Raw genomic sequence first — 19,025 nt, 5'->3', positions numbered from 1 at the left:
TGTAGTCCCAGCTACTCGGGAGGCTGAGGCAGGGGAATGGCAGAATGGCGTGAACCCGGGAGGCGGAGCTTGCAGTGAGCCAAGATTGTGCCACTGCACTCCAGCCTGGGCGACAGAGCGAGGCTCCATCTCAAAAAAAAAGAAAGAAAGAAATCCTCCTGCCTTAGCTGGGACTACAAAGTACATACCACCATGCTCAGCTAATTTTTCAACATTTATTTTTAATTAAAAAAATTTATTTATGAGTGACCATGACCCAGGACATAACCTCAGGGGGTCCTGAGAACATGTGCCCAACTTTTTTTTTTCGCTTCTTGTAGAGATGGGTCTCTCTGTGTTGCCCAGGCTGGTCTCAAACTCCTGGCTTTAAGCGGTCTTCCCACCTCGGCCTCCCAAAGTGGTGGGATTTGGCCAGACATGGTGGCTCACAGCTGTAATCCCCACACTTTGGGAGGCCAAGGCGGGAGGATCACTTGAGGACAGGAGTTTGAGACCAGCCTGGCCAAGATGGTGAAACCCCAACTCTACTAAAAAAAAAACAAAAAACCACAAAAATTAGCCTGGCCTAGTGGTGCGCACTTGTAGTCCCAGCTACTCGGGAGGCTGAGGCGGGAGAATCACTGGAGCCTGGAGGCAAAGGTTGCAGTGAGCCAAGATCCAGCCACTGCACTTCCGCCTGGGCGGCAGAGCGAGACCATCTCAAAAAAAAAAAAAAAAGTGCTGAGATTACAGGCTTCAGCCACTGCATCCAGCCCTGATGGACATTTTTCTATTCTTTTTGGTTTTTTTTTTTTTGAGATGGAGTTTCGGTCTTGTTGCCCAGTCTGGAGTGCAATGGTGCAATCACGGCTCACTGCAACCTCCGCCTCCCGGGTTCAAGCAATTCTCCTGCCTCAGCCTCCTGAGTAGCTGGGATTACAGGCATGTGCCACTACGCCCGGCTAATTTTGTATTTTTAGTAGAGACAGGGTTTCTCCATGTTGGTCAGGCTGGTCTCGAACTCCTGACTTCAGGTGATCTGCCCACTTCGACCTCCCAAAGTGCTGGGGTTACAGGTGTGAGCCACAGCACCTGGCCTCTGATGGATTTTTTTTTTTTAATCACTGTGGTAATCATGTGGGGCAGAGGGTGAGAGTGAGGCAGGGATTGGTCCTGGCGAGCAGGGGTGGAGGCAGGAAGGAGTGGACAAATTCAGGGTATTTCTGAGGAGCAGTGGAATCTCTTGACTAAGGCCTCATGGGGGCAGGGGGGAGATGGAGACATACCCTGGGGGACTTTGCAGCCTGGCTGGGAAGACAAGCTTCTCCCCTAGGGAATTAAACACCCGTGGTTAACAGATTAGCAACTTAATCTTAGAGACCAGAAAGCAGTTTCCAAATTGTAAAACACAGAAGGAAAACCTGTGACGGATTTGGCCACATAAGTATTTGAAGCTTGTATCTCTCTCCTTCTTTCTCTCTCTCTCTCTCTCTCTCTCTCTCTCTCTCTCTCTCTCTCTCTCTCACACACACACACACACACACACACACACACCCACACACACACAGAGAACAATGTAAGATTAAAAGGTGAGGGGCTGGGAGAAAACTGAGAAAGGATGGTTATCTAGGATTTATCAGCTGTTCCCAGCAATCAAGAAGAAGAAGGCAGATAACTGGACAAAGGAATAGGAACTGATAATTCCCAGAAGAGGGGATTGGGAAGCCGGTAAACCTAAGGAAATGTGCTTAATCTCATTAGGAATCAGGAAAATGCAAAGTAAACAAAGGCCCACCCCTAAGAGTAGTAGCCGAATGTAAAGGAGGGAAGTGGGAGCAGGAGGAGCCTCTCCCCCGGGATGGGGAGGAGCCGGCCAGGTTCTGCGGAAGCAGAAGGGGGTGGGTGTACTACTGCCATGGCGCAAACACACATCCAAGGGCTCTGCAGGGGGCCCCACCTTCACCCTCCAGACCATTTCTAGGAGTAGGGGCTGAACAGGACCCAGTGGAGGCTACCGCCCTGCATTGCGAGGGTTAAGTAAGAGGCTGAAGATCAAGTGCGAGGTCCTGCCGGGCACTTCCAGCGGCTCTGTCTCAGCCAGGCCAGTGGCCATGCAGAACTGGGAGCAAGGAGAGTGGGAGATAAAACCCTCAGTTTCAGTGGTTTAGCGTGGGAAACGCTAAAGTGATCTGTGTAACACAGCTCCTGGGTGGGGAAGAGATGGGGAAGGAGCCTGTGGCCTGGAGGTGGCTGGGGACAGATTCCCAGGATGGCTGGAAGGGGTCAAGGGCAGGGCCGTGCTATGACTTCCCTGGGCACTGAGCATCTTGGCCTGCAGTGGCCCTTCCAATAAGAAATAGGACCTGGTGTGGTGGCTCACACCTGTAGTCCCAGCTACTCACGAGGCTGAGGTGGGAGGACTGCTTCAGTCCAGGAGTTGGAGGCTGCAGTGAGCTATGATCACACCACTGCACCCTGGCCTGGGCCACATAGAGAGACCCTGTCTCTAAAGAAATTTTTAAAAAATTAGCCGGGTGCAGTGGCACATACCTGTAGTCCCAGCTACTCAGGAGGCTGAGATGGGAGGATCGCTTGAACCCAGGAGGTCAAGGCTGCAGTGAGCTGTGATCCCACCACTGCACTCCAGCCTGGGTGATAGAGTGAGCCCTGTCTCTCTCTCAGAAAAAAAAAAAAAAAAAAAAAAAAAAGGAGAAGTGAGCCGGATGTGGTGGCTCACGCCTGTAATCCCAGCACTTTGGGAGGCTGAGGCAGGCAGATCACCTGAGGTCAGGAGTTTGAGACCAGCCTGACCAACATGGAGAATATCTGTCTCTACTAAAAATACAAAAAATTACCCAGGTGTGGTGGTGCATGCTTGTAATCCCAACTACTCAGGAGGCTGAGGCAGGAGAATTGCTCGAACCCAGGAGGCAGATGTTGCGGTGAGCCGAGATTGCGCCATTGCACTCCAGCCTGGGCAAAAAGAGCAAAGCTCCATCTCAAAAAAAAAAAAAAAAAAAAAGAAGTGCATATTACAACTTGGTATAACAATGAATACATTACTATTATATAATAACACATTTTCTTTGACCTAAAGATTATTTTTTTGCCTTCTGATCCTAGAAGTAATTCACACATGTTCGTGGGCGCAAGCGTGGGCCTGTGCGTCTAATGGAGAGGTCACTGCAGAAAGGAAGCTCAGGGTTCTCCCAGGCAGCGGCAGGGTGTGGAAGTCTTTCTTTGCCTTTTTGACCGTTTTGTAGAGGGAAGCTGCTCTGCTGTCCAGCCCTGCGGAGTGGGGCAGGGTCTGTGTCCCTGAGATGACAGAGGGTTGGGGGCAGTTCACTCCAGTGACCAGTGGTTGGCCGAAGTGTGCTTCGGAGTTCAGCCCACCTGGGTTTGAATTTACATCCTCCCCGCATGGAGCTGAGCCTGACCAGTGCGTGTGTTCATCAAGCTCAGGCGTTTTTTGTTTGTGTGTTTTTGGATGGAAAGGGGAAGTAGCCCTTCACCCGGTCTCTCCTCCCTTGCAGCCGTGCCACAAGGCCAGGGTTGCAATGAAGGCAGGTCTCAGGCAGGTCTCGGCTCTGCTCTGGCAAACGGGCCCCAGAGGTCTGAGGAATCCAGCCAGCTCCTCCAAGCTCATGTCCTTGGTCTCAGACCTACAGGCTTTGTGCACATCCTAGGCTGGTGACACCATGTGTGTGTGTCACGGCTGGAGTGGCAGAGGCCCTGTGGGAGCCGCAGACCCAGGGCCCCTCCATAGGTGTCAGGCTGTGTGGTCTGCCAAAGTCCCACATCTGTTCGTGTGAGGGGAAGGTGCCTGAGCAATACTGTAGCCAACCAAATACCATAGTGTCTTCAATACTACTCATTTCGCCCATGGAAAATTATGCCTAAGCCACCATACGGGTTAATGAATGCTCCAGCCCAGGTCCGAAGAGATGCCTTTAGCACAGGGATGTGTGGCAGTGTCTGGAGATGTGCCAGGCTGTCACAGGCTGTGCTCCTGGTGTGGGGACACTGCTGAACACACAGGACAGCCTCCACAGCAAAGCATTACACGCCGAGGTCTAGGGACCCTCCCATAACCAATTCCAGAGCGAGGGCTTCTGATTGGAGAGCCCCACTCTGCGTGTCCCTTAGTCACTCCTGGGACCTAGGTCAGGCGTACACACACCTGCACCACACTGCCTATACACAAGCACTTTACCTGTATTGTATTTATTTATTTTTGGCTCATTGTGTTGCCCAAGCTGGCCTCAAACTTCCTGGGCTCAAGTGCTCCTCCTGCCTCAGCCTCCCAGGTAGCTGGGACTACAGGTGACTGCCACTGCACCTGGATTTTTATGCAGGCGTTTTGGTGAGTCATTGGAGGTACAATGCTACCAACTTGCCACTTCAGGTGGCTCCATCTCGAGCCTCAGCCTCCTGGTCTGTACAATGGTAACAGTGCCCTCCCCCTGGGGTGCTGTGGGGGTGAGTGAGAGGCTGTGTGTCCAGCCCAGTGTCCGGGGTTTAGAAAGAGGGGTTCTGCTCAGCGGGGGCAGAGCTCAGGCTTGAGGCCAGACTTCCTGGGTACCAGGAATTCAATGAGTGAATTCTTTGAGCAATGCCTGGCACTGCACAAGTCCTGTAGCCATGTTGGGTACCACTGGCATTATTGCTGTTTTTGGGTTTTTTTTTTTTTGAGTTGGAGTCTCGCTCTGTCACCCAGGCTAGAGTACAGTGGCGCAATCTTGGCTCACCACAACCTCTGCCTCCTGGGTTCAAGCAATTCTCCTGCCTCAGCTTCCCGAGTAGCTGGGATTACAGGCATGCACCATGACACCTGGCTAATTTCTGTGTTTTTAGTAGAGATGGGGTTTCACCATGTTGACCAGGCTGGTTTCAAACTCCTGACCTCAAGTTATCCACCCACCTCGGCCTCCCAAAGTGCTGGGATTACAGGCATGAGCCACTGCGCCCGGCCTGTTTCTAGTTTTTGACAGTTGAACAAAGGTGCTTGGCCTGGAATAGCCACCACCAGGTCACCTCACTCCCTCAGTGTCAGGGGTCTCTCTCCAGGCTCCAATTGCTCTCATCTCATCTCAGTCCCTCCTACCTGTCCTCATCCTTATCACTGCTCCTATAGCTGGAGACCAGGGTGGGGCACGTTTGAGATGGGATTCCCAAGTCAGCCTGTGCTTCTTGGAGGCCCAGCTTCCCTCGCTCCCTCCCGCTACCCCATCTTTATCTTCCTTCATCCCCCACACCCGCACGCTCTCTTCCCTAGCCTGGGCAGGCCCCAGCTGCCTTCCCACCTGGCGCCCCGACACACAGCCACCCCACAGTGGCCTCAAAGGCTTCTTTCCCAAAGAGAGACTTTGTCTTCAAGGTGACCCCTGGCTGACCCCTGGCATGGCTGGTGGGAGTGATGATGAGGCAGTGATGGGGCCATTTGAATTAAAATGCCTTCTGGATAATTCAAAGAAATTCATGAGTCATCTTTATCTGGGAAAACCCCAGTGGAGTGAGCTGGGAGCCAGGGCTGCAGACTGATAGACAGAGGGAAGCGACCTCCCTGGATCCCGGTCCTCACTCCCGTGCCTGCTGTTGACTATTCTGCGGTCAGGAGGCGTCCCTTTGCCTGCAGTCTTGGGACAGTGGACTGCAGGGGACACTGGGGCTTCCCAAGGAGCTGCTTGTTCTTCTCTTAAATCAGAAATCAGGGCACTCATTGTGTGTCTATCCATTAGGCCGCTGTCCTCTGCAGAGACACCTTGGGTGTCCCCTCCTGGCTCCGGGTGGTTCTGGAGGATGGCAGAGCCAGGACCGTGGGCTGCCCTGAAGGTGGTTCCAACCTGCTCTATTTAAACCAAGGGTCCTTTACATTTGTCTCTTTTCATTTAAATATGCTCTTTAAAAACCAGCAGGCTGGGCATGGTGGCTCACACCATGTGGATCGCTTGAGGCCAGGAGTTTGAGACCAGCCTGGGCGACATAGCAAGACCCATCTCTATAAAAATAATAATAATAATAATTTATGTATTTATTTATTAAAAAAAAATTTTTTTTGAGACGAAGTCTTGCTTTGTCACCCAGGCTGGAGTGCAACGGTATGATCTCAGCTAACTGCAACCTCCACTTCCTGGGTTCAAGCAATTCTCCTGCTTCAGCCTCCTGAGTAGCTGGGATTACGGGAGCCCGCCACTACGCCTGGCTTATTTTTGTATTTTTAGTACAGATGGGGTTTCACCATGATGGCCAGGCTGATCTTGGACTCCTGACCTCAGGTGATCCACCAGCCTCAGCCTCCCTAAGTGCTGGGATTACAGGCGTGAGCCCATAATCATAGGAGTGTGCCTGGCCCCCAAAATTTTTTTTAAAAAGACAGAAAAACCCCCTGCCCCCTGGAGCGAAGATTCTTGAGAAGGATACTTGATTAACTGATGAGTAAGACAATCAGAACCATGAGTTATTTGAAGGATACGGGTGAGGGGCAAGTCCACGTTAGCCAAGGGGGTCAGGGAGGACCTCTCTGAGGAGGTGGCCTTGGTTGTGAGGCCTGCAGGCTGGGAGAGAGTGATAGGGAAGACCTGGGGGAAGGGAGGGGTGTGCCAGGCAGAGGACACAGCCAGGGCAAAGGCTGGAGGGGGTGCTCCAGCTGAGGCCTGTGCTTTGGCAGGGAGGAGTAGTTTGGGTTCTTCTGGCTCTTCCAGTCGCCTTTGGGTGGTCCAGGCAAGTTGTGTGACCATCCTGGGCTTAGTCTTGCCATCGGTAAAATGAGCGAGTTGGACTCTTGGACTCCACACTTTCTCGGGCCCCCTCTGGTACAGGCGAACTGGTTCCCAGAGAAGCCTCCCTGGGCGCCTGTCTGTCTTCTGTGTAAACTCACATTCCTCTTCCTGGGCTATTTTGCCATTTCCTTTCATGCGAAACCAAAGGAGCTATTTTGGAAACTCCTATAAGCACACTAAGCCCTAGCTGGCATTTGAGTGGATAAAAAGGAGCCCTAAGTGAGGGACTCAGGCATAAAAGCCACCCAGCCCCAAAAGCCCATAACGTTAAATTTAGATGTTTTACCTCTAAATGAGGTGAAATTGCAGGTTCCCTCTGGCTGGCGGTGGGGAGGAGACTCAGGGCAGCTTTGGCCAGCAGTGAGCGGACAGACTTAGCGGGAGTAGACTCTGCTTCCTCCGGCCACACCTTGGGGACGGAGGCCCAGGACAGTCCCCAGTGTCTGGGAGCATCTGGCTTCCTCTCCCCGCACACACCAGCCAGGTCTGAACGGCATCAGTTCTAAGTGCCAGGCCAGAGAGAGGCAGCGAGGGACACGGAGTGGAAGAGGCTGTCCTGTCTGCCACCAAAGGTTTGGGAACTGCATGACTCTCTGCCTCCCTTCTCTGCCCTGGGGCTCAGCAGGGTCTCTGCCCTGTCTCTCATGCCTGCAGAGTGCTGGTTACCCAGGGCTGCCCTAAGCCACCCGAGCGTCCCTCCTCTCTCCCTGATGCCTCCCCAGGGACCTCCTAGACCTGCCCACAATCCAGTAGCTAAAGGGTTAATGCCAGCCCCAGCAGGGGTGGTGACACATGGTGGGAGGGGACAGGGTCTTCAAGACCCTGCTCCAGCACCCAGCCTCCATTTGCTGCTGTGCCATTGCTTAAACATCAGGAATGTCACCCTTGGTCGTAGGTGACAAACTGGACTTGTCAGGAGCTGTCCACTGAAGGCTCCTGAGATTGTGGGTCTCGGCCTGGCCATCCCATCCCCAATCATCCAGGGGGAGGTCTGTTTCTTTTACCACAAGAAACACTGCTTGGCTGGACTCCAAGTCAATGTCATGGATCAGCCCCACCAGGCCCAGCCGGGAGGGGGCGCAGCTGAGCTGCCTGGGAACTGTGGCTGTCCGCCGGCCCCAAGGGGGCCCTCAGGGGCTGGGGCTGCAACACCCTGAAGCCAAAAGAGGTTGGGCTTGATTTTTCTCGGCCACCACCCAGGGCTACCTTTCTAGCTTGGCAGGTCCCCCTCCCAATCCTATTTCCATTCTGGGGCCTCTTCCCCCCGGAGGAGTTCTGGCTCCTGGGAGGGGTGCGTGTCCTCAGCAGAGCTGCGGGAGCAAGCGCAGCGGAGTCCCGAAGCCAGGCTTTGGAGTCCAACGCGCCCCGGTCCAGTTTCAGCTCTGCCGTTTCCTACCTGTGTGACCTCGGAGGACTCATTTCTGTCCTCTCTGAGCCTCGGTTTCCTTCTTTTCTTCCTTTCCTTTTTCCTTTCCTTCTTTCCTTCCTTTCCTTCTTTTGAGACAGGGTCTCACTGTGTTAGCCAGGCTGGAGTGGTGCAGTCAGCTCACTGCAGCCTCGACTTGCTGTGAAGTCTCTAATGATCCTCCCACCTCAGCCTGCCGCAGTAGCTCGACTACAGGTGCACGCCACCACATCTGGGTAATTTTTGTATTTTTTGTGGGGACCGGGTCTCACTATGAGACCCAGGCTGGTCTCGAACTCCTGGGCTCAAGTGATCCGCCCATCTCAGCCTCTCAAAGTGCTGGAATTATAGGCGTGAGTCGCCACGCCTGGCATGAGCCTCGGTTTCCTTATCTGCAAAATGGGGATAATAATAGTACTTGTCTCATATGGTGTTGGGAGAATGAAATGAGAATTTTAAGTCCTCAGAGCAGGTAGCAGGCAGTGCTGGCTACCCAAGGGTCAGAGGCAGGGCCACCCATCATCCTCAACAGCTGCTGCAGCTTTTGTAAATAAAGTTTTACTGAAACACAGCCATGGCATAATTCCTTTACATAATGTCTGCAGCTGGTTTTGCTCTAAAATGCTAGAACTGAGTAGTTGTGACAAAAACTGTATGGCCTGAAAAACCAAAAATATCTACTATCTGGCTTTTTGTTTGTTTGTTTGTTTTTGAGATGGAGTCTAGCTCTGTTGTCCAGGCTGGAGTTTAGTGGCTCGATCTCGGCTCACTGCAACCTCTGCCTCCCGGATTCAAGTGATTCTCCTGCCTCAGCCTCCAGAGTAGCTGGGACTACAGGCCTGTGCCACCACGCCCGGCTAATTTTTGTGTTTTTAGTAGAGACGGGGTTTCACCATGTTGTCCAGGCTGATCTTGAATTCTTGACCTCAGGTGATCCACCCACCTTGGCCTCCCAAAGTACTGGGATTACAGGTGTGAGCCACTGCGCTCAGCCTTTCTATCTGGCTTTTTACAGAAAACATTTGTCCATCTTTGCCTTAGAGTCTAGCACATAGTGGTTATTAGTATTAGTATTACTGTTATTATTCCAGCACCTTCCTCTTGGGCTGCACAGCCTGGTGAAGTAGGGGAAGCAGCGTCAACCTTTCCTTCATTGTTTTCTGGTTCAATAAAGATGTGTTATGAATCTTCCATGCACCTGGTCCCTGCCTGCAGGGAGCTCCCTGTCTAGGATGGAGAGATAGACAAGTCACCATTCACAGTCCACTATAACAGAGGAGGTCAGGGGCATCCAGAGGAAACACCAGACACAGCTAGGAGTGGGGAGGTGTCCAGGAAGGCTTCCTGGGGGAGGGGACATCTGGGCTGAAAGATGAGGAGGGTTTAGCCAGGAAGCCAATCCATGTGGCCATGGCACGTGGAAGAAGGAAGAGCCAGACTTCAGTTTGAAAAATGAGTGTCCTGGTCAGGCGCGGTGGCTCACAGCTATAATCCTAGCACTTTGGGAAGCTGAGGTGGGTGGATCGCTTGAGCTCAGGAGTTCGAGAACAGCCTGGACAACATGGAGAAATCCTATCTCTACAATAAATACAAAAATTAGCTGGGAGTGGTGGTGTGTGCCTGTAGTCCCAGCCACGTGAAAGGCTGATGTGGGAGGATGGCTTGAGCCCAGCAGGTGGAGGTTGCAGTGAGCTGAGATCGTGTCACTGCACGCCAGCCTGGGCAATAGAGTCAGACCCTGTCTAAAAAAAAAAAGAAAGAAAGAAAGAAGGAAAAGGAAATAAAGAAAGAAATATGTGTGTCCCTGAGTCGCCTCTCACCTCTCAGAGCCTTTCTTTCCTCATATGAAAAATGGGGCCATTGAACCTCACAGTGCTATGAGTGATGAATCCGCTGTCAGGTTCTGCAGGTCTGCTCCGAGCCTTAGTTTCCCTCCTTCGTCGTCCTCTCTCTCACACTGAGCAGGAGGACCTGGGGCTTGTTTTGAGCTTTGCATCGGGAGGAACTGCTTAGCAATTGTCCTTCTCTCTGACCTTGAAGTGGAGTGACTGGGGTGAAGCTCCAGGAACGGCCCAGAAGGCTTCTGATGGGAAGGTGCAGAGGGAGGGGCAGGGGAAGCCCCTTCCAGCTCCAGTGCCCAGGCTGGCTCCGGAGTACGTCTCAACTACTCACCTTTGGGAATATCCCTCCCTGCTCCGTCCTTATTCTCTTGCCTGGCTTGGCTGGGGGGATCAAGCAGTTTGAGCAGCTTCTCAGGCCCCGCATAGGTGCTGATAGGGGTGACAGCAGTGAGGAGCTCATACGTGTTTAACAACCAGCAGACAGAAACCCTAACTTGTAGAACTTGCTGCTTTCTGTGGTGTAAATACGTTTACTGTGGCTGATTTCAAACCACCAACGTGATGTCAACAGGCTCACAAAATTCCTGAACATTTAACAATTGACTATTTTTTGTTTTTTGTTTTTTGTTTTTTTTAGTCAGAGTCTTGCTCTGTTGCCCAGGCTGGAGTGCAGTGGCATGATCTCAGCTCACTGCAACCTCCACCTCCCAGGTTCAAGTGATTCTCCTGCCTCAGCCTCCCGAGTAGCTGGGATTACAGGCGCCTGCCACCAAGCCTGGCAAATTTTTTGTATTTTAGTAGACGGGGTTTCACCATGTAGCCCAGGCTGGTCTTGAACTCCTGAGCTCAGGCAATCTGCCTGCTTCGGCCTCCCAAAGTGCTAGGATTACAGGTGTGAGCCACTGTGCCTGGCCCAGTTGACTGTTGGGAGCTGGTACAAGCTGGCTTAGCACAGCACAGGAGGGGACTGTAGGGGACCTCTTTATGGGGGCAGGGGCAAGGCCCCAGTGCAAGGCTCTCCTGACCGCAGGTAAGACGAGCTCTGACATCAGGCATCCTCGGGTTCTAAACCCAGTGCTCAGGTGCCCTGCTGGGGCTCCTGGGCTAGTCTCATCACCTCTCTGAGCCTCAGTTTCCTCATCTATGGAATTAGGTCATCAAAAGCTCCTGCTCTTAAGAGGGTTGTATGGATTTCATAATTTACATAAAGCATTTAGTGCAGGGCCAGCTTAGTAATGAGCACTTGATGAATGATGCCTCAACTTCCCCATCTGTACACAGCACTGCTGGGCATGGGTTCATAGCTGTTCATGGATTCGTAGCCACTCATGGGGCACCAGGCTTGCCACACAGCGAGTGGTCAGCCAATGCTTGCCACCTTCCTCCATCCGGGCTAGAAGCCGCTCACTTCTCACTTGGCTCTCCCTGGGTCACCTGGCTTATCTGGGTCACCTGGCTCACCTGCAGGGCTGGGGTCTTAGCCAATTGCACAGAGACAGCCAGCTCTTCTGACATGTCTCTTGCACACTGTGGGCTCTCGGGACATGCTTTCCTTGGTCCTTCCAGCAGTCTCTGCAGGAGGTTCTTTTTGAATTCCCCTTTTACTCTTGTGATCACTGAGGCCCAGAGCCTGAGTGGCACAGTTGGGATTTGAGCCCAGGTCCACCTTCTTTGTTGCCAAGCTTTCCTATGTACGGCACATGTGGGGCTGTGGGGTGGGGGATATATGGGAGGAGGAGGCTTGTGGAGGCTGCACAGATCTGCCAGGAGGTGCAGTAGTAGATGCTGGGCAGATGTGGCTCGATACAGGAAGTTTTTCCAGGCAGAGACCCCCAAGTGAGCAGAGAGGTGTAGTGGGGTGGACTTGGCCCCTGGGGGAAAGAGATGTTGGAACATGGGGGTCTCATCGTTCAGGAAGATGAGGTGGACTGGAGCTTTTTTGTAGGTTTTGTCTGGGCAATGGGGTCCCTGGAATCCTTGGATTTTTTTTTTTTTTTTTTTTTTTGAGACGAAGTCTCGCTCTGTCACCCAGGCTGGAGTGCAGTGGCGCAATCTCGGCTCACTGCAAGCTCCGCCTCCTGGGTTCACACCATTCTCCTGCCTCAGCCTCCCAAGTAGCTGGGACTACAGGCATCCGCCATCACGCCTGGCTAATTTTTTGTATTTTTATTAGAGACGGGGTTTCACCATGGTCTCAATCTCCTGACCTCGTGATCCGCCCGCCTCGGCCTCCCAAAGTGCTGGGATTACAGGCATGAGCCACTGCGCCCGGCCGGAATCCTTGGATTGACACCATCCTGGCAAAGGAGCAAAGTATGAAACTGTAGCAGCAGAGATTTAGGTTAGATATGAAGCAGAACTTTCCAGCTGCCCATGCTGGAAGACGCTGACCTATATTCCCAAGGGATAGGGTGGCATTTTCCCAATCTAGAGATGGTTTGGAAAAAAGAGAAAACGGCCAGGGCTCGGGGTTGGCCCCATTGCAGGGCGGGTCGGAGACTGGGCAATGGATCGGGGTGGAAGCAGCCCTTGACACCAGCAGTCTGGCTTCATGTGAATTGGACTTTTCCACCCCCTGCTCAAAGCCCTCCCATGGCTCCCAGTCACCCTTGCCCCATTGTAAGGCCAAGCCCCTGCTTGGGGCTACCAATGCCTCTTGGGACCTGAGCCCTGCCGGCCTCTCTGACCTCGTCTTTAGCCCACTGAGCTTCTTGCTGTTTCTGGATGACACCAAGTCCCCTCATGCATCCTGGCCTTTGCCCAGGCTGTTCCCTCGGCCTCAGACACCCTTCCCCTTCACCCCACGTCAGCCTTCCTACTCAGCTCTTGGGCGCCTCTTCATGGCTGGGTCAGATTCCCCCTGGGACCCCCATAACTCCAGCACGGACTCTGTATCGTAACTGTTCAGCAGTAGGTGGGCCTCCCTGCTGGGCTGGAGCCCTTGAGGATGGGGGGACTTGGCCTGCCTTGCAGAGTTCACCTGTGTTAGGTGCTCAGGGAGGGCTGGAGGAGGGGAGAGGAGAAGCTGGGGGGGTGAGAGGGCTGTGTTCAGGAGGTGCTGTCCCCTTGCTCTGGGAGGCAGCATTGCCCGGCACTAAGGACCTGAGCACAGAGTGCAGAGTACAGACACCTGGGTTCGAATTCCGTTCCCATCACTGTCCCCCATCAGGTCCCCTAACCTCATGGGACCTCAGCTTGCTGACCTGTGAGCGGGGCACAGTACCAGCCCCCACAACACTCTGGGGCCACTGTGAGGTCTGTAGGTGTTGGTGGAAGGTGGCTGGCCTGCGGACGGCACTCGCCGGATGGTGATGCCAGGCTGACTCTCCTGTCCTCTCCTTGCAGGTGACCACCATGTCGGTGAGGTTGCGGTTCCTGTCCCCTGGGGACACAGGGGCCGTGGGGGTCGTGGGCCGGAGCGCCTCCTTCGCAGGCTTCAGCAGTGCACAGAGCCGGAGGATCGCGTAAGTTCCCCCCGTGTCCTGTTTCGGGGTGCAGGGGCGGGGCTTGTTAATGGGCTGGGGAAGGGCAGGGTCATCCTCCTCCTGCTGCCAGAGACCCGAAGGCCCATTCTCAGGCCGGCTTGCAGCCTGAGAGAGACAGAGAGAGAGAGAGAGAAAGAGAGAGAGAGAGAGATTGAGATTGAGAGAGAGAGAGAGAGAGACAGATTTTCTTGGTGTTGGGATAAACCTATCATTTCCTTGAAACCTGAACAGTTATCATTTCAAAGTCTCCAGAAGTTGATCTGCCTGAGCTTAGCAGGTCCACTTGGCAGATAAAAAATCTGAGGCTCTGGCTGGGCACAGTGACTCATGCCTATAATCCCAGCACTTTGGGAGGCCGAGGCAGGAGGATCACTTGAGCCCAGGAACTCAAGACCAGCCTGGGCAACACAGCACAACCCAATCTCTACAAAAATTTTTTTGAAAAACCAGAAAATCGGGCTGGGCACGGTGGCTCATGCCTGTAATCCCAGCACTTTGGGAGTCCAAGGCGGGCGGATCACTTGAGGTCAGAAGTTGGAGACCACCCTGGCCAACACGGTGAAGCCCTGTCTCTACTAAAAATGCAAAAATTAGTTGGATGTGGTGGCACATGCCTGTAATCCCAGCTACTTGGAAAGCTGAGGTGGGAGGATTACTTGAACCCGGGAGGTGGAGTTTGCAGTGTACCGAGATCACACCACTGCACTCCAGCCTGGGTGACAGAGCAAGATGCCATCTCAAAAAAACCCACAAAAACACCAAAAAAGAAGAACCAAAAAACCAGAGGCTCAGATAGGTGGAGCCACTGGCCCAAGGTCACACAGCAAAACTGGCCCAGGGTTGGGTCTTCTACGGGCGGGGTTGGGAAGGAATGTTCTTCCTGTCTGAAAGACTAGGCAATGGGGCCACTTCTTCTGGCTCTGTGACCTGGGGCAAGTGACCTCACCTCTTCAGCCTTGTTGTCTTCATCTGAACAATGGGAATTGTGGGTGCACCCTGCTCACGGGGCTGTCGGGAAGGAACCACGAGGGAGGCAGGGCCAGCAGCCGGTGCAGCTGGTGCTGTGGGGGGTTATCGGATGAGGGAGCAGGCTTGGCACAGATGGGCCTGGGGGGCAGCATTGACCCTGTGGCTGAGTTCCCTGGGGGTGCTGGCCGGGCCAGGCCCTGCCTGCTGCCCCGTCCTGTGTCTCCTCCGGCTTTAGGTACTAAGTCCCTGGGAGGAAGGTTGTTTCTGCTTCTGGAGGCCACAGCCCGATGAGCTCAGGCCTGCTGCCCCCTCGCTCCAGGGCCTCATGCCAGGCACTGTGCAAGCCCCCAGGGAACCATTTACGAGCAGGCAGGCCTGGGGACTGGGGCAGTTTATCGACATCCTGAGGGGGCCAAACCTCTGTCTGTCTGAGCCAACAGGGTGGGCAGGTCGGGGTCCCCAGCCAGAGCAGAGTGCAGAACCCAGTAGGTCAGTGAGTCAGTCAACAACAAAATCCCACCATGCTCTTCCCCGACTTGAAACCCTGCAAAGATTCCCATCCTACTTAGAATAAACCCAGCGCCCTCCTGGCTAGAGGCCCCTGGGACCTGGCCCCAGCAGCCTACCTCCCTCCCCTCCCGGCCTCAGGGCCTCAGCACATGTGTGCCCTCCCCCTGGAGCTCCCACCCCACTCCTCCACCTCCAGTTCCCGCTGAATCACCTGCAGGCATTGGCTTCCTGCTAGGTCCTGGGGGAGGACCCCTGAGCTCCATACCAGGCCAGGTCCCTCCTGTGTGTGCTCCCTGAGCTCTTTCCCAGGGGCATTTGCTGCTGGGATAGGACCCCACCTCCACCCCCCTGAGGTCAGCCCTCCCAGCTCACTAACCTTTCCCTGGGGGCTCCCTTCCCGTGGGTGCTGGTGCCGGGACCCCAGGGTTAAGATCCTGGAGTGTCCCAGCTGGAAGCACCTTAGGAATCCCTGTTCACGCAGCAGATATTCATGGAGCACCTACTCTGGCCCTGTCCTGGGCTCTGGGGACAGACCCAGGCCCTACTGTCCTGGGAGCTGATGGCAGCAAACAATAAGCCAGTGATAATTGAGACAGATCCAGCTGGTGGCAGTGCTGTGAGGGAACTGAACTGGGGGTGGGGGAGGGCACCCATGGCCTCCTGGGAGAGCCTGACGAGACAGGGGCATGGGGAGTGGAGGCAGGAAGGGACAGAAGAAGTGGGTCTGCGCATGTGCAGATGGGGGTGGGCCGGGAAGCCTTCGGCGGCGGGAGGCAGCAGCGAGTGCAGATGTCCTGGGTGGGAATGAGCTTTAAGGGACAGAAAGCAGGTGTGCGGCTGGCATGCGTGACAGCAGTCAGGAAGGGAGGAGGACCCTGCGGAGCCTCATGGGCTGCAATGAGGCCTTGAGACACATTCTCAGTCGAGGGGAGCCTGGGAAGGGTTTAAGTTGATGCCCCAAGACGAGAAGTAATTTGACCCAGGCTCCAGAGCAGTTAGTGCTCAGTGCCCCAACTCCAAGCCTCAGAGAACAGAAAGAGTGGGTGCTGCCTGAGAAAGGCACACAGCAGGCACTCCATAAGTGCTGCAAAGAGGGGGTTAAGTATAAACCGGCCAGGAAATGATGCTGTTTCTCAACTTAACCATTTCTGAGCTGCCTCTTCCTGGGCTTTATCAGAGTCCCTCACTTTCTTGCAGGGGTCTGTAATCAAGGCTGGGAAGGTCAGCTGTGCGGGTTACCTGGCCAGGGGGCCATCCGGCCCAGGTGACACTCTCCCAGCTGTGTGCCCTGGAGTGGGGCTGGTCCACTGAAGCACTGTAGGGACCCTTGTGTGGTCTGGAAGGAGGGGTAGGGTCTGCAGACCCTGTACCCAAGGGCGGCTTCATGAGCGTGTAGCCTGTGCTCTGTACTTTGATTGAACGCTCTGCTGTTGTGCTCTAGAAATTTTTGTGGGTGTCATTCTGTCGCCCAGGTTGTAGTGCAGTGGTGCGATCTCGATTCACTGCAGCATTGACCTCCTTGGTTCAAATGATCCTCCCACCCCAGCCTCCCCCAATTTTTTTTTTTTTTTGAGACGGTTTCTCTCTCTCGCCCGGGCTGGAGTGCAATGGCGCGATCTTGGCTCACTGCAACCTCCGCCTCCCAGGTTCAAGTGATTCTCCTGCCTCAGCCTCCTGAGTAGCTGGGATTACAGGAGCGTGCCACCACGCCTGGCTAATTTTTGTATTTTATTTTTCTTTTGAGACAGAGTCTCGCTCTGTTGCCCAGGCTGGAGTGCAGTGGCATATTCTCGGCTCACTGCAACCTCTGCCTCCTGAGTTCAAGCAATTCTCCTGTCTCAGCCTCCTGAGTAGCTGGGATTACAGGTGTGCATCACCATGCCAGTTAATTTTTTTTTTTTTTTTTTGTATTTTTAGTAGAGACAGGGTTTCACCATATTGGTCAGGCTGGTCTCGAACTCCTGACCTCAGGTGATCCACCTGCCTCGGCCTCCCAAAATGCTGGGATTACAGGTGTGAGCCACTGTGCCTGGCACCAAATAGAAATTCTTAATACAATTTTTTTGTGTGTGTTTTGAGACAGAGTCTTGCTCTGTCACCCAGGTGTGCAGTGGTGCAATTTAGGCTCACTGCAAGCTCCACCTTCCAGGTTCAAGCAATTCTTCTGCCTCAGCCTCCTGAGTAGCTGGGACTACAGGCATGGGCCACCACACTGGCTATTTTTTTTTTTTTTTTTTTTCTTGAGACAGACTTTTGCTCTTGTTGCCCAGGCTGGAGTGCAATGGCACAATCTCAGCTCACCATAACCTCCACTTCCCAGGTTCAAGTGATTCTCCTGCCTCAGCCTCCCGAGTAGCTGGGATCACAGGCATGTGCCACCATGCCCAGCTAATTTTTAGTAGAGACAGGGTTTCACCATGTTGGCCAGGCTGGTCTGGAACTCCTGACTTCAGGTGATCCACCCACCTCGGCCTCCCAAACTGCTGGGATTACAGACGTGAGCCACCGCGCCCGGCCCAAAATTCTTGATAAATTTTGAATAAAGAGCCTTGCATTTTTATTTCGCACTAGACCCCACAAATTTCACAACTGGCCCTGCCTGCAGCTCTCCTCCTGCCAGGCCTGTGGGGGCCTCTGAATGTCCTGCTTCCATGGGACATGTCCCCTCAGGCCCTAGAGGGGAGCTCTGCCCGGAGAGTGCCCCCACGGTAGGCCTCTGCCTCTCGTTGGCCCCTTCCTGGATTCCTGGGATCAGCTCTTTGGGAGGAAGGAGGACAGAGGTGATCCATCCCCTTGACACCAGGGCTCGCTGGCCATCAGCAAGGGTCCCACAGTGTCCAAGTCCTAGTCTAGGAAAGACAGCCCTGATGGCTCTAAGTATCTCAGACCCCTCCTGTCTCCCATCTGATTGTCAAGGATGCCAGAGGATGCTGGGCCTGGGCTGGTTCAGAGGGTCCCTGGGCTGGTTCAGAGGGTCCCTGGGCTGGTTCAGAGGGTCCCTGGGCTGGTTCAGAGGTCCCTGGGCTGGTTCAGAGGGTCCCTGGGCTGGTTCGGAGGTCCCTGGGCAGCCCCCACCTGGCCTCGGCCTCTGCGTCCCCCTTGTGTGAGGGCAAGGAAGAAGCTGCCCACACCGACGGGGAAGCGGTGCATCTATTTTTAACTTCCTGTCTCCGTCGAGCTCCCTGGGGTCTGAACCCTTGGAGCCAGGGCTGGAGCCTGATTGGGTTTCAGGCCCCACCTTCTGGCCTTGTTCCCTGGTAACCCGAGCAGGCTGAAGCGCAGCCGCACTGTCAAGGCAAACAACCTGGCAGGAGGGCAGGGCTCTGCATGGAGAGGGTGGGCTGATGCCCCTTCTCTTCCCATCCCCACCTTGACCCCTACTCTGGCACCTTGAAACCCCTTTCACTATAGACAGGGATTTTTACTCCACAGTCAGATGGCTCACTCGGGGAAGTAACCTGGTGGGGAAATTTTATACTAAGGTGTGAATGATTGACATAATAAGGCCATTTCCCAAGAGCTGGACCTGGGGGGTGGGAGGATAGAGAGATGAGAGGATAAACAGAGAGGATGAAGGAGAAGAGGGCCAGGCCCCGATACTGTCCTACTCTGCCCCAGTTGACAGGCATGGTTGCCCTTCCCCCTTTCCTGCCCCTCCTCAGCCAGGTCTCCCTCCCCCAGGCAGTCAGGCAGGTACTCCCCGAGCCAGGAGCCACTGGGACATCCTCCTCAGCTTGGGAATTCCTCTGTTGGGATGGCTAAGAAGTGTGGGTGTGAAAACGAAATAGCAGCCATTACGTTTCAAGGAGAGGAGGCTGGAGAAAGAGGCGGCTCATATCCAGCCCTGCCTGCGATGCTGTCAAGCACACAGACTCTGGAGCCCGAGGCGAGTGATGCAAGTTCAGTTTCCTGGACTGTACCAGGGGGCCTGACCTCAAAGACTGTGTCAGGAGGAATGAGTCCATACATGTAAAGCACCAAGAGCAGGCCAGGTGGGCGTGGTGGCTCACGCCTGCAATCCCAGCACTTTGGGAAGCCAAGGCAGGCGGATCACTTG

The 19,025-nt window shown here is 54.2% G+C and overlaps 1 protein-coding gene across 3 annotated transcripts in view; it reads left to right on the top strand.

Annotated features, from left to right (window-relative positions):
* Nucleotides 1–19,025, top strand: part of RIPOR3 (RIPOR family member 3) — a 106,168-nt gene that overhangs the window by 47,859 nt on the left and 39,284 nt on the right. For all 3 annotated transcript variants that reach the window (XM_514720.9, XM_016938128.4, XM_016938129.4), the window contains exon 2: nucleotides 13,350–13,468. In XM_514720.9, the coding sequence (XP_514720.4) occupies nucleotides 13,350–13,468 (119 nt within the window). The remainder of the gene's footprint in view (nucleotides 1–13,349; nucleotides 13,469–19,025) is intronic.

This window comes from Pan troglodytes, chromosome 21, assembly GCF_028858775.2.
Source record: "Pan troglodytes isolate AG18354 chromosome 21, NHGRI_mPanTro3-v2.0_pri, whole genome shotgun sequence".
In the NCBI taxonomy this organism is placed as follows: domain Eukaryota; kingdom Metazoa; phylum Chordata; class Mammalia; order Primates; family Hominidae; genus Pan; species Pan troglodytes.
This window is presented reverse-complemented; position numbering and strand designations above follow the sequence as displayed.